General features: G+C 42.5%; 1 protein-coding gene across 3 annotated transcripts in view; it reads left to right on the forward strand.

Annotated features, from left to right (window-relative positions):
* The window catches only part of RUNX2 (RUNX family transcription factor 2), a gene marked incomplete at its 5' end in the record, with an annotated part of 119,948 nt that overhangs the window by 65,336 nt on the left and 39,092 nt on the right, over positions 1-15,520 (forward strand). For 2 of the 3 annotated variants that reach the window (XM_081094250.1, XM_081094249.1), the window contains one exon: positions 4,524-4,697. The exons of the other annotated variant lie outside the window; for it this stretch is intronic. In XM_081094250.1, coding sequence (XP_080950376.1) covers positions 4,524-4,697 — 174 coding nt within the window. The remainder of the gene's footprint in view (positions 1-4,523; positions 4,698-15,520) is intronic. 3 annotated transcript variants of the gene reach the window in all.

Raw genomic sequence — 15,520 nt, forward strand, 5'->3', positions numbered from 1 at the left:
CTTGCAACAATGCTTAAGAATTATTGAGAGGGCAAATGAGACTTTTTCAGAAAGAACACAAGTAAGCTTTCACTTGAATGTCTTTCAGGGAAATTTCTTAGGAAACACTAATAAAGGCCGCTCTCTAAAGAATGGCTTTGCTCACTGGACCCACTAGATTGCCAAATGAGAAGAGTGTTTTTTGGGGAAAGATAAGGTTGTAATATGATATTCTGGGCCAAAATATTTCCTCTCAACCAAGACATTCATCTAAAAGAAGAAAATATTTATTCATCCATTTATTACATAAATATTGAGTACCTGCTGTATGTGCAGGCACTGAACTGTTGGAGGATACAGCGGTGAACAAGACAGAGCACTCATTCTCATGGACTTACAGTCATGCAGGGGAGACAAATAAATACACAAGCTAATTATAAAGGAAATAAAGAGAGGGTGTGTTTGAGAGGGAGGAAACATACTCTGGGTGTAGTAGGCAGGCGAGACCTCTCAGAGGAGCTGGTATTCACCCCAAGGCCTAAGGGATGAGAAGGAGAAGATTGTACAAAGAATCCGGGGAGAGCATTTCAGGAATATGGGAAGGTTCTCATAAGGATAAGAGAGGAAAAGGAGACAGTGTCGGATGACCAGAGAGAGAGAGATAATGGGTTCCTGGACTAGGGTGGTACCGTTGGAAATGAGAGGTTTGAGAAATGCTCTCAAGATGGAAATGACAAGATTCGGTAATGGGTTGAATGTGGGAGTGAGGGATAATTGATGAATGGCTGGTGCCACTTTTATTGAGATGGGGGCACTTTTAGGGAGGAACTGAGGTTTTTTGGGGATAGAAGAATAAATAATTTCATCTTAAATATACTGTATTTAAGATACCTTTGAGACATCCCAGGAGAAAGTCAAGTAGGCAGTGAGATACATAAACTTGGAACTTGGGGCAGAGGTCAGGGCTTACCCCAGAAATGGGGAGTCATTGGCGTGAATAGGTACATTGAGTGCATGGGACTGAGATCACAGTGGGCAATGGTTCTCTACCTCAGCTGGCCATTGGACTCACTCCCAGAGATTCTGATTTAATTGAGCTGATGTGGGGCCTGGACAGTCATATTTTCAAAGCTCCCTAGGGTTTTCTTATCCAGTTAGGGTGGAAGAGCCACTGCTCAAGGAAGAAAGTAGAGAGGATCCCATAGAAGAGGGCCTAGGACTGAGCTTTTAAATAGTCTTAAAGAGTTTTCCATTCTTTATACCTTTATCCTGCTTGGAAGATCCAGCCTTTGGCTGTGTGGTTGAGATTAGATTCTCCTTACACCATGGCAGAGCACCTGTCCCAGATTACAGCCAGTGTGCCCTCTGTCTTCCGTGCCCTCCATTTCTGAGGGCATTGCTGGGGGGCTGAGGGTTTACGTACATCTTCTCTCAGCCAGTAGTTCCAGTGTTACCCTGATGTGGTGTAGTGCTGGTGGGTATTTGTCACGCTTGAGAGACAGAGGATCTGTTCAGCTTTTGTTCTTCATTGTCCTGTAAGAATGTGTTGTGGTTGTGGTGGCTGTGCAGGAGCAAACGTATACAAGGGGAAACATGTGTTTTCTGTATATATGCAGCCACAGGGAGATGGCCCCTGAGTTACTCTAGAGCAGTGGTTCTCAACCTTCTGGCCCTTAAAATACAGTTCCTCATGTTGTGACCCAACCATAAAAGTATTTTCGTTGCTACTTCAGAACTGTAATGTTGCTACTGTTATGAATCGTCATGTAAATATCTGATATGCAGGATGGTCTTAGGCGACCCCTGTGAAAGGGTCGTTCTACCGCCAAAGGGGTCGCGACCCACAGGTTGAGAACCGCGGCTCTAGGGTGTCTGTAGATACTTGGTAGCTCGCCTTCAAAGATAATTTCCAAAAGGTCATTGAGGCTTTTAAAATTTCACCTGCTCTTAAATTTTTCACGCTTGTAAGTGCTTCTCAAGTCCTTTATTTTTGTCTATGACTTCCAATTACTCCCCTGAAGCACCAGGCTAAGAGAAAATAAAAGTGTGCTCACACATCCATATACTGAGCTCAAATCTCATGCAGTCTCCATGAAAACCCAATGAAAAGGCTGTAGAAAGCAGAGGTAAAGCTTATTAAATTTTCTTGTGACCCATGGCCCACATAAAGTCCCACTGTATAAAGGAGCCATGCAAGATCATGTAGCCCTCCCCTTAGCCCTCAGGGAATCTGCCATTCCAAAAATATGGCCTATTAAAAAAAATAACTTCCAGGGACAATTCCATAAGCTTTCTTGTTAATGTTTACAGCTGTATCAACACCACACCAATACTTTTTTGTATGCGTGCAAGGAACAGAATCCACAGATTTAACTGTGACAAGTCCTGTATAATTCCCTAATCGTGAAGCTAGTTAGAAACAGCAAGATGTATTGATGGAAGTTTGTTTAGGGTAATGGGTGCGCTATTAACTTTGTAATTGAATCCTTGCTGCTGCTTCTACTTGCTTTGAAAACCAGCCTTGACACTTCACAGGGCTTAGTTCTTAGGTGTCTCACTCTGCAGATCTGGATATTTTTCAGTCCTCCACAGCCGCTGGAAGAGGAAGGGAAGAAAAAAAACTAGAATGTCAGCATTGGTAGAGCCACGTGATGAGTGGAAAACTTAGTCAACCAAGACAAGAACCATACCCTAGTTCAGGCCTCGCTAGTCAGTATCTGAGGACCATAGGGTAGTTGTTTTCCCTCTGTAGGGCTCAGTCACTTCATCTATGAATACCTTACTTGCTGGGGTCTAGGAGCTGTTTAATCTCTAAAAGCTCGTCAGAGTTCTAAAATCTATTTGTAAGCTGGATAAAAAGTCATAAATGGTAGGGAAAACAGCCATCAACAAACAATGTGAAATCTCACATTCACATGGTAATCCAAAGGGTAGTTTCCCTAGTATTTTTCTGATCATTTTTCTCCTAGCCTTAGTCCCTCTGTTATAGCAGATGCCCCAAACTTGCACTGGCAGGAAATAGGGTGGTGGGTGCATTTCAGTTAATGGGTCTCGTTGGAACATGTTTGGCTGGGGAGACAGCTACACTCATATTACCAAGCCTTGGCTTCCTATCTGTTTTCTTTGGGCTGGGTAGGCAATGAAAAAGGAGACAGGAAAATACATTTTGGGGCAAATAAAATAAGGAATTTGTCTTATGAAGACAGCTTATAGTTGGGAAATTCTAATGTTCAACTTAACCCTATCCTGATACAGTCCTCTTGTCCTGTTCTAAGTGGAAGATGAGTTGTTCTTGCTGCCCATAGAATATACCTTCCTGTTCTTGAAGGTCCTTAATAATCCTCCTTCAAGGTTTTTTTTCTTTTCTTTTATGGATATTAAACTTCATTCCCTTAATCAAAGGGGAAAGACTTATTCTAGTCTTCTTAACGGCTCTTTAAATCAGCTTCAATTACTTAACATTTTACTAAAATGTTGGGGCAACATGCTAGGGCATCACTGGTATATGGAAAGAAGAATCCACAGTATATTTCTGTTTATGTATTAGGCATTATTGTACTTGTTCACCACAGCGTCACTGTTCAGGTCTACACTTTACTAATGTGGCAGCGAGACAGTACTGTACTCTACTAAGTATGATTTGATGTCTTTTTAAAGAAGTCTTAGAACCTTAGTTATCTTTTAATTTGTACATTTCCAATATTTTAGGATTTCCTTGGATTTTAGACTTGAATAAACTAGAAGAGAGACAACATTTTTTGTTTTTTAAATAATGGATTATCACATTCACATGGTAACCCAAAGGATATTTTTCAATCTTTTACAAAGCCACCGTTCTAGATTTAAAATAAAAAAAAGCTGTGATTTAACACAAGTTGTTACATGCTTTCAGGCTTTGACATCTCACAAAGTATCCAGGTTCCTCTTGAGAGTTTGAGTTTCCTTATTTATATTTCTATTTTTTCCCCTTAAAGGGGTTCTAGGATTGAGTTTTGATTTTTCAGAAAAAGAGTCTCAGTAGGATATTAATTGTACCAGAAAAAAGAAAAAGTCACTATAGTCATCATGGAAATTTCCCTTTGACAAATGTGTGTGTCTCTGTTTCTGCCCCAACTTTGGGGTAGTAGCTGTCAGGGCACAGCCTCTCTGAACTTTCAGGGAGGTCTTGTCCTTCATGAAAGAAGAGGACACCCCCCCCCCCCCCAGAGCATGTTCACCTTCCCCATCCTCACTGAAGGGCTAGAGGAGGTACCCAGAGAGTCCCTCGTGAGCTCCAGTGTCCTGGCCTCACTCTGATGCTTGACTCTGAGTCACCCTCTGGGACCTCAGCTCTCCACTACAGAACAGAACTAGCAATGCTTGCCACTAGATGATGCTGATAAAGCAATTTGAAACGGAAGGCTTTATATAGACACTCCATTATGAGTACCAGTATTGATAATTCCTTGGCTTAAACCCTCAGTATGTATGTTCACATATCTATTTAGCATGGTCAATTGTTCAGCTAATTAATATGCTTTTATTTTATGATTTGCTGTTTCCAGGGCACAGACAGAAGCTTGATGACTCTAAACCTAGTTTGTTCTCTGACCGCCTCAGTGATTTAGGGCGCATTCCTCATCCCAGTATGAGAGTAGGTGTCCCGCCTCAGAACCCACGGCCCTCCCTGAACTCTGCACCAAGTCCTTTTAATCCACAAGGACAGAGTCAGATTACAGGTAAGACAGACTCATAGGTTCACTTGCGCAGACTCTGGTAGGCTGGGGGTGAGGGGCTACAGATGAGATGTGTTCACTTCAAAACTCCTGGCGCGATGAAATGGCTTACTATTCAAGAATCAAACTTGAAGGCGCTGACCTTGTTTTTTAAATTAAAAAAAAAACCCACAACAACCAGATTCCAGTCTTTACTAACTTTGGGATGAAATGTGGGTGAAGTTTCTGCTGTAGCCGTGTCAGTCTGCACACTGGTGGAATGGTAATGACTGTCATCTCTGGGAGAATGTTTGTTACAAGTTTCTGTATTGTGTCCACTTGGTGCAGGGGATACCATCACACCCTCACTCTTAGAAAATTAGTTACTGTCTCAGGTTTGGGCTTAAGTTTCTTGGATGTATAAGTATTTCATTAAGTTTTCTTGAAAATTGCCCAGGGCTAACAGGAAGCCTTGATTGGTGGTTATAAGGCAAGGTCAATGAACAGCTCATTGGCACAGAATTTACTTCTGATTCACATTTAGCTCTGGTTCTTCCAGCGACATTTCTCTTTTACATTCTAGTAAGCTGCTTACTTCACCCTTATTCTTAAAAGTTAGCATCAGCATTGCATACAGACTAATTCACAGTTAGTGCATTAAGATACCCACCTTTTTTTGCCCTGTCCACTTAATGGTAGGACTATTCTGCTTGCTTTTAGGTCATGCTGACAAGAGAGTATGTCAACCATCGTAGAGCTTTCATTTGCAGCTCATAAGTATTGAGAGCTGAAAGCAAGTCTACATGTAATCTCATTGCTATTGTTGGCAGAGGTGGCCTAGAATATAGAGGGGAAAATAACTCAAAACAAAATACACAATAAACTCTCAATGGATATTTTTTAATGATTAGGTTTTTGTCTATCGTGGTTAGGTTTGAGTGGCTTAATGGTCTATAAACATAATTGTTTATAAATTAAATGACCTCTCTTCCCTTCTCTTCTGCTCATAGTAAGTATATATTAGGTATCTATAAGGTATATGTCCCCTGGGATATTTACTTAGAGTACGTAACTGTGGGTATATGAATATTAGTCTGAATATATGAAGATGCCTGAGTATCTATTTAAAAAAAAATAGAATTATAAGGATGAAATGTCTGAACACTGGGGAGAACCAGGTATCCGCATCAGGGAAGAACATTAGAACGCTGTGAAGAACTGCCATGCCTTAACCTCATAAACCTGCAAGTGTCAGTATGCAGAATGAAAAAGTTAATGTGTTCACTAGCATGTGCCCTGGATAAAAATGCAGGGGTGAAATTTACACTTTATGAAACAAGAGGACACACCCCAGAGCAATGTGAATTTGAAGCTTATAGCTACAGGTGCTGCCGCATTTAAAGTAGTGAATTTTGGATCACTGATTAAGGTTCATGATACCTGGCCTTTTGTGTTTATAGTAATCCCTAGACTCTGTGTGTCGGGGGGTTGCAGCATAGTAGAACTGATTTATAGACAAGTCTTCCTCATTTTTTTTTTAACATCCACAAAGTATTGGGCCCAACAACTTTCTCAAACTTTCCAAATTTGAAGATTCACACCCTTACCCACTCTCCTGAAATGCTCCCATATTGTTAATGAGACAATACAAGTATCTGCCCATAACCAAAGATCTCTACCGTGAAGAGTTGTACCATGGCCCAAGAATACCCATTGCAGCAGCCACTTTAAAGTAAATTGAATAGATTTCATTATTTTCTCTCTGGATTAATGTTTTAATTATTTGAATAAATATGATTTAGAGCCTACCACACACATATTGAGAATTGGGTCTGAGGTAATATGAGGAAGAGAAGAAAATTAGAGTCTAGACTTTATTGTTGTTGTTAATCCTCATCCAAAGATATTTTTCCATTGAGTTTTAGAGAGAGTGTAAGGGAGGGAGGGAGACAGAGAGAGAGAAACATTGATGTGAGAGAGACACATCGATTGGTTGCCTCCTGCAGGCACCCTGACCCTGGCCGGAGATTGAGCTTGCAACCAAGGTACATGCTCTTGCCAGGAATTGAACCCGGGATCCTTCAGTCTGTGGGCCAACACTGTATTCACTGAGCCAAACCAGCTAGGGCTAGAGATTAGACTTCAACTTTCTGTGCCCCAGACTATAAGATTGTTGTTTCTTGAGTCCACAGTCTTCTCTCTGTATCCCCTTACTGAGGCTGTCCTATCTACGGTGGTCTCTGTGCTGGCAACATCCACCCATCTTCTAGGTCACTGTCATTTTCCTCAGGAAAGAGTCCCAGAACTTCATCTAGAAGGCTGCCTATCCAGCCTCTAAACTGAGATTGCCTTATTTCATAGCTTCTGTGAATTTGCTTTCTTCTGCCCTGCTAGATTATAAATTCTTTGAGGGGTTTATTAGAGGGATTTATTTTCTGTTGTTCCTAGTGCAATGGTAGCATCTCATTAAATATTGAACGGAAAAAAAGCTTAGATGAGAAGCAACCAGTGCAAGAAGGGCTGGACTATCATGCCTTGTTAGCATTAACTGTTCTTTCTAATTTCCTGTCCCAGGGTGTCACTGTTCCCTGGTGATGAGCAATAACGGGAAAAATCACATTTCAATGTAGCAATTACAGGGTTAAACCATTTGGAAGCATTCTACTTTGGGATCTACATAATTGCATGATTAAATTTAAGTTCTACCTAAGAGCCTTACCTATAATGAATTTTATAACTTCTTTGTAATGTGCCACACCTGCATTTTAGTTCATGTAATCCTTTGGATAAAGACATTTGTAATAGAAAGGGCCCAGTTCGCTCTCAATGTCTTGGCTCTCTTGATATCTCAAGCTCTTACCCCAAAACTGAAGATAACAATCATGGTGGTATAGTCACCACTATTTCTCGCACTTGCCAACATAAAGGGCAAGTCAAACTCCCAGAAGAGCAAAATGAAATTAGAAACCATAAACTGAGTCATAGGCACTCAGTGTTTCATATTAGTGTTCTCCGGTGCCTCTTGCAATTCTAGGGCCACGGGTTGAGCTGTGTGGTGGGCGGGCATCCTCACGGCGCTGGTCTGCTGGTGTCACTCTGCTGCGGTCTTCAGCGGCTGATGTTCTGCCTGAGGGCCCAGGGCCTCCTCACAGCTTCCTGAGGAAGTTGCTTCCTCTGTACCTTTTTTTTTTTTTTAATCTTTCAGACATCTGGTGCCGGTCTCTGGGTGCTAGGTAACACCTAGTCTGTCACAAATGTCTCCCTCTTTGGGTTCAGAATGTGGTGATGGCAGTAGAGCAGGGACAGTGTGCTGGGAGATATTGCTCAGGATAATCCCTGCTTCAGACTCTGTGCTGTCTGCATGGGCGGACTGCACCTAAAGGAGAGGTGCCTCAGGCCGTTGGGTTTGGGGGATTGGGACAGTCATCTAACCTTTGGGCGGAGCATTCTGCTATTCTGTTATTCAAGTGAACAAGATGGAGACAGTTTCTGCTCACCAGGAGCTTACATTTTAGTCTGATAGTCAGTGAATGGGAAAATAAGCATACATACAAGACAATTTTAGATTATGGTGAATGCTTTGAGAAAATGAACGAGGGTAATGCGATAGCAGTTTAGGAAGGGAAGAAGGTAATTTTGATTAGAAAGTTGGGAAAGGGATCGTTGAAGAGCTTTGAAGACCTGTGAGCACACGCTTCAGGCAGTGAGAAGCTCGTGCAAAGGCTCTCGGGAAGGAATGAATGTGGCGTTCATGGGACAGGAAGGTCAGTGTAGGGGGGAAGTAGCAAACAAAGGGAATGATACAGAAAGGCAGGCAGGAGCCAGATTATAGAGAGCTTTTAAGGCCCTGATAGGGAGCGGGGGTTGTCCTGATTGCAGTGGGGTGCTATTGAAGGATGTGAAGCAAGAGAATATTATATATATATATATATATATATATATATATATATATATATATATATATATTTAAAACCGCTTTGGATGCTATGTGAAGAACAGATCATCAGGGGACAATGGTAGAAGCAGGGCCATCATGTAGACAGCTACTGCAGTAGCCCAGGAGATTGTTGCGGATGGTAGCATTTCTTTTCTTTTTTCAAAACTCAGATCAAATGCTGGCACCGCTGCCAGGCCTCTTCCAACCTGAGCCGAGTCTCAGTTTTCCGTCCCACTGCCTGTGGATGACAGTTATTTGTTTACACGTCTGTCTCCTCCATCAGACTTTGAACTTTCAAAGTCTAGCGCCATGTTTTGTTTATCTCTGCATCTCCAGTGTCTCATATAGTGCCTCTGCTTGGTGACTTTGGTTTGGTGTTGAATGAATGAACAGGTCATTAACTTCTTCAGGAAGTGTGACTCATTATTATTGTAGCCCTAATATTTTTCTAGTACCTATTTGGCTGAATTACCATTAGCTAGCACTTACTGAATGTGTGCCTTGTGCCAGACGTTGTTCTAATGGGGTTAACGGACATACCTCATAGCAGCTCTATGAGATGGGTGGCTTTGTGATGAAAACAGGCTCAGAGAAGCTAAAACACTTGCCCTAGGTTCCACTTACCTCTAGTAAGTGCTAATACAGGAATTAACTTCACATCCACATAGTTCCTCACCACCATGCGCCCTTGGGAAGCTGACACGTATTTCTATCCAGACTCTGTTTCCTCCCACTTCAGTACCTAACAACTTTCATTTATGCAGCTCTTTACCATTAATAACATGGTTTTACCTGGAGTTTTTATTAAAGCCTTATTCTGAAAAGTACATATTTTGCAGGTGGGAGAAATTGTTTTTCTGAGAAATGGCTTGCTGAAGGCCTCATCAGCTGTTACACTTGACTGTGAGTTCCAGGTTCTTGGCAGGCAGTCACCCTCATCCGACAAGCCAGGCATGTTGCTAACAGTCTAAGTGACATGCATCTTAAGGGACTAATTTCTTTTCCTTCTCTCCATTGAATATTACTTAAGATCCTTAGAGACAATATTTCTATTAAAAGGATGCATTAGGAGTATCTGAATTATACTTTAAAATGCAATCTAATCATTTTAATGATTATATATTTTTGAGTGTATATATATATATATATATATATATATATATATATTCAAGGTAACATTTTTAGGAATATCTTGAAAAACAACTTGCTAGACATCATGTAGAATGACAATCTTATTAGCAGTCACCTGGCCAAATAGTGGTTCCCACCAGCTTCAGTCTGATTCTGTCTGCCCTTGGCACACAATGCTCCTCCTCTGAGCATTGAGAGGATCTCGGCCATTAATAACATGGTTATTAATGGTTATTAATCTCAGTTTGGCCGGGGCTGCACGTGTGTCTCGCTGTCCTAGGCCTGAGCCCACTCTGCTTGCACAGATACATTTATTAGTGTAATCCCTTCAGAAGTAGGAAGGCACGGCTAAGTAGTATGTGTTTCAAATGACCATTTTATTCAAGTGCCGAGTAGCCACATGATTCAAGTTGGGAGGTGCAGTGGGCGGGGGCTGGGTGGTGTGGCTCTGAATGGGAAGGAGAAGGAACCCCTCAGAGTCTCAGTGGCTGTGAGCAGGAAGAGTGATTGCAGGCGCCGACAGTGCGGAGGATTGTAGGAGGTGGAGAGTGGGAATGAAGTGAGGTCTCATGCTTTATGACCACTGTGGTCCTACTCACCTGTAGCCATCTGTGTCTTGAGGAACTGAAATAGCCACACTCACAGGCAGGTTGTTAGAAGTACTCTTCTTCTACGTTGGTGGTGCTGTGTTTTAATTTCTGAAGTTACTGGAAAGTCTTGTCCCGTCTTCTTCCTTTCAGATCTCTTGGGCAGGATAGCCAAGTAAATTTGCTGCTGCCATACACATGTGTGATCAGGCATTGTCTTTCGTGGAGATGCTGGTTATGATCTTTGTGAAAAAATGGCGCAGATCCTGTGTGTAAGCACTGTTTCACATCTGTGCAGCTGTGGCAGCCACCTGGGGAGGGAGAGCAGCGTTCATGTCCTGCCTGTGCTGGCTTTGAGGAATAAAGCTCAGTAAGACCCTGAAGGCCTGGTGGTCGCTTGTCATATTATTGCTTCACCGGTTAGCAGCATCGTAGATCAGTTTCTTATAGGTCTCTGTCTTCTGGCAGCCGGGATCTCCCTATTAACCAGAGATGCTTTGGTTTTATTGTGCTTCCAGAAGAAACAGAGGGGCCATGTTCCAAGAAAAATTAATTTCTTGAGTTCCAAAAACCTGCTTTTATAATCTCCCCCTATCTGGAATAGGATATGCATAGTTAATATCTAATTGGGATAAGGCTCCATTTCCTACATAATGTCTCACTAATGTCTCCATTTCTAGCCTGCCCTTAGGTCTCTGCCCAGAGGACAGTTTCTTTCTCTCATTCTTTTCCAAAGCATCATCTTTCTCATTTTAGTTGTATATTTAGTTACAGCTTTACAAACATGTATATATGTAAGTGTGTGCACACATGTATGCCTATCTTTTCCTTTTATTAGTTGCCTCAGGACCTCTCTCACCCCCTTTTACCTTTTGCTTTGAATTGTGGGCACAATGATCACAATAGGGGGCTGACTCTGAGTGAAATATGCCATCTACAGGGCTAGCCCAGGGGCAAGTTAGGCATGCGATTTGGTATAATAGACGCTCTGGTGGTATATTTTGATATTTAAACATGGGTGGGCACCCAGGGTTTCAAACAGAGAGCTGGTGTATATTGTACTCTGCAGCATTAAAAGCAACAACAATGTTTTACAAATATCATCAGTTTAAAAAGTATTTTCATTCATTTTTTTTCACACTTCAGTTTATACAGAAATATTCCGGGAATATAATTGTGTAGCACTACTCCCAGTTAAGGCTATAAGATTCTTTCTAGGGCTTTGTTTATTTTGCTAAGGATTTGCTTTTTTTTTTTTTTTTTTTTTTAAATATATTTTATTGATTTTTTACAGAGAGGAAGGGAGAGAGATAGAGAGTTAGAAACATCGATGAGAGAGAAACATCGATCAGCTGCCTCCTGCACATCTCCTACTGGGGATATGCCCGCAACCCAGGTACATGCCCTTGACCGGAATCGAACCTGGGACCTCTCAGTCCGCAGGCCGACGCTCTATCCACTGAGCCAAACCGGTTTCGGCAAGGATTTGCTTTTTAACTGTTTAAAAACAGCTGGAAAAGACAGCCATTACAGAAGGGTCAGTATTGTGAGCCCTGGTTAGGGAATAAGAAAATGTAGGCACCAGGAGATTTCTGAAACTAGAAATCAGGGTCCCAGGGAGGTGAAACCTGACAGGGTGGGTCAGGTGAGGAGCTTTGGAGGATGTGGGGGAAAAGGTTGAGAATAATAACACGTTTGGAACTGTCACCAAGGTGAACGGTGTGAAAGGAAAGTGGCTTTGGTTGAGCAGCACTGAGGACCCAGCTAAAGAGAGAGATAATTGGGGGAGCCAGTCAGCTCAGTTATGTGATATTCTCCTGTCGTGGTCACAGCCTGTGAACAGGAGTGGGCTCTGGTGTGGTGGGTCATCAGTGGGAATGACAGTTTCTCCTGGGACTCGGTATAAGTCAGGGGAACCAGGAAGTTGTTGAGCCAGGTACCAACATGAGGGAACGTTCTGGAAATGTGTAGGTTATGATAAAGATGGAAGAACTTCTAAAGAGAAGTTGGCTCATTCTGTGGCCTTGGAGGATGAGCAGCAGCCAAATGAAACGGTTAGAGGGAAGAACTGGGCAAACCCAAGTTACTGTTCAGGTGGGAAGTAGGAGCATCTGATGGAAAGGCTGAGGGTAGTGCTCTGTTAATGCATCCCACGCTTCCCCCGTCCTGTCTGGGAGCTGACCAGACGCAGCTCTGTACTTTTGTTCTTACTCGGTTTCATTATGGCACTTTCACCTCCTCTTTCTACCTTGTAGGGTTATTTTGTGGCTCTGATGCTTCATCCAGAGTGTTGGCTAGTCCTTACCACTTTGTCTCACCTTGAAGCTAAGACAGGCTGCTTTTGTTCTTCAAGACTGTGATGAAGATGCTGGACATAATTAGGACTATAATATTCTTGGCATAGGATATTAATGAGGGCATTAATGAGGGAATGCCTGTGTACCTCTCTCAAAGCGGACCCTGATCCACATTAACGGCTATTTTCTGGGTGGCCTTTTAACTAGCTCTAAATCACATTAGAGATAAGGCATTATCTTGCTTGGGATAACATGCACAATAGGCAGATGAGCTTGCTCTTAATCTGTTGCCTTATTAATCCTAGGAAGCAAGTTTTAGTGAACCCCTTCTGCTTCCCAATAGCCACAAAGGGTAGGAGATGAAGGTGAAAAGTTCATGGTATACAGACTACTGAAATGGACTTGAGGATTGTTATTGGACTGCAAGCAAGTCAATAACAAAAATGGCTCCAAAACAACTGCAGATGGTCCTCAGCTGAGGCTGGTTCAACCTAAAATTTTTAAACTTTATGATGATTCGAAAGCAATATGCATCCAGTAGAAACCAGCTAGGCTGATGTTGACCGTGCTCTGTCAACTAGAAGCCATTTGCCGACTAGTTGCCACAAAATCTTGCAATACTGTGGGGTATCATTCATCTTGGAGGAGAAACTTGAATGCATTTAAAGGAGCAAATTGCTCTCCCTTATCTCCTTACCTCTCTTGGGCCTTAATTTCCTCTTTAGCATGTTTGTTCTGCTCTTTCTATTTGAAAAACATTCTTGATAGGGAAGATTACATCAAAAACAGTGTTGGGTAATTTTCCTTTATAACTGTCATCCGTAAAAATGATGTTCGTTGTTCTCAAACTTTGTTGCACATTAGTATCACCTGGGGAGCTCGTTAAATGTACAGGTGTCCAGGCGTTACCCCTGAACCAGAATGTACCAGTGCTGCAGGCCCAAGGCCAATTACCCCAGGCTTACCTTGCTCATCCAGAGTCAATCCTGATCCAGCCAGGGGCGTCTCAGGAGCCTCATTTTCAAGGTCAGATGATGTGTGGGGGCAGCTAAGTGCCCTCAGCTGCTTCTCAGTTTCCCGAGGGCACCACCTTTGTGTCCATTTCTACTGCTGTTTTCCCTCCACATCCTTCCCTGTGTGCCCAGTCCTGTACTGGACTTCTGCCCTGTTTCTATTATGATGCTGTCAGAGGGAGATTTTAAACCTGCATGTCTGATTATGTCACGCCATACTTCAAAACACCTCAGCGACCTTTCATTGCACCTCAGTGTGGCCCAGCAGGTTCTGCATAGTCTGGCTCCTCTCTGCCTGCTCTCCCAGTCTCATGTCACACTATTTTGAACCCAGTGTCAGTAATCTAACCAAACCGGCTTTCTCAAACTATACTGCCTCAGTCCCAGGAACTTGATACATGCTGTTTGCTTTTCCTTAAGTTCTCCTGTCCCTCATCTACTTGTCTACTAGACTTCAGCTTGCCATTCAGCTCTTGGCTTAATCGTTACATCTTTAGAGAAACCTCCCCTGACCCCCAGATGTGGTTGGAGTCCCCCACTGTACATTCTTCTGGTGCCAAGGACATCTCATTTTCCCCATTTATCATAGTTGCATGATTAGTTGGTTATTGTCAGTCTCACCTGCCAAACTGAAAACTCTATGAGGGCATTAATATCCCTAGTGCCAAGCACAGTACCAGGTAGGCACACAATAAATTTCGTTTGAATGAATGGGTGAATGACTGGGAGATAATTCTTAGAACCGTGGGCAACATCATCTATCCAATAGCAGGACTCACCATGCTTGGGACCTTCTTTAACACCTTGGATGTTGATATCAAAGTGATTTGAACCAGAATTTATTATACCCATTTCAATACTGTGATTTGCACTAAGAGTCACTTCCATTGGCCAGTCCCACATCCCAGTTGTATCTCAAGTTCTGGTTCTACCTGTGTGTAGCTTAGTCCCCCCTCGCTGGCTTTACCTCCAAGATCCAGGGTAGGCCAAGGCTCAAACCAGGTTAAGTGTGACATGTGATATAACCTCTTGTTTCTTCTATTAGGTTTTCCTTTTAAATTTAAAGAAACCCCTTCATTTTCTGTAAGAGAGTTATGAGTTCCATTCAGCCAAAGGTTGGAGAAACTTAAAAGGCGCTTCTCATTACCTTGTCCTCATAGTCCAACTTCCTTCTGGTTTTACTTTGAGCATTTTGTTACAGGCTATGATGTGTTAGGCTATACTTATCACTTCTCATTCTCTTCCCTGCGATTGTCTCCTAAGTTTCCCTTCTCATAATCTCTTGTCATGCCTGGTATACCCTACACAGCATGCAGTTTTACCCCGTTTGCTCTTTCCCCCCTCAAATTTCAGTTTAACGTTCTGTGACTCAGTTGGGTTGGTTTTCTGCCAAATGATTCTGGCAGCCGCCTTGGTCAGTTTGAGAAAGTTCATTGAAAAATCCAGTCTAGCTAAAAAGGTTATTAGAGAAGACGTAGACTTTAACATTTAGTATTTAGTCTAAGTTGTGTTGAAATGGGAATTCATGTCCAAGTGAATGTGAGTATATATTATGAATGACAGTAATATGACAGGAATAGTTGAGGATGGGAAACTAACTCTGCCTCTCTCTGTCAATAGTATTGACTTTACTTGACCCTGGTAGCAATTGAGAGACATGATCTTAAACTATGAGACTCTGTTCACTGTAAATACCCCAGTTTTCTCAAGAAATAGTTGAGGTCTACAGAGCCTGATCTGAGTGCTGATTAAGAGAAACACAGGGGTGGAGGATAAGAAGGGGCGATGTGGATCTCTCCAGTTGCGCCCTGCTCCCCACGTGCAGCAGGAGCTCACTGTAGGCACACTGAGCTTGGGCAGAAATCACACTACTCAGAGCCTG

This window comes from Myotis nattereri, assembly GCF_964212035.1.
Source record: "Myotis nattereri genome assembly, chromosome: 6".
In the NCBI taxonomy this organism is placed as follows: domain Eukaryota; kingdom Metazoa; phylum Chordata; class Mammalia; order Chiroptera; family Vespertilionidae; genus Myotis; species Myotis nattereri.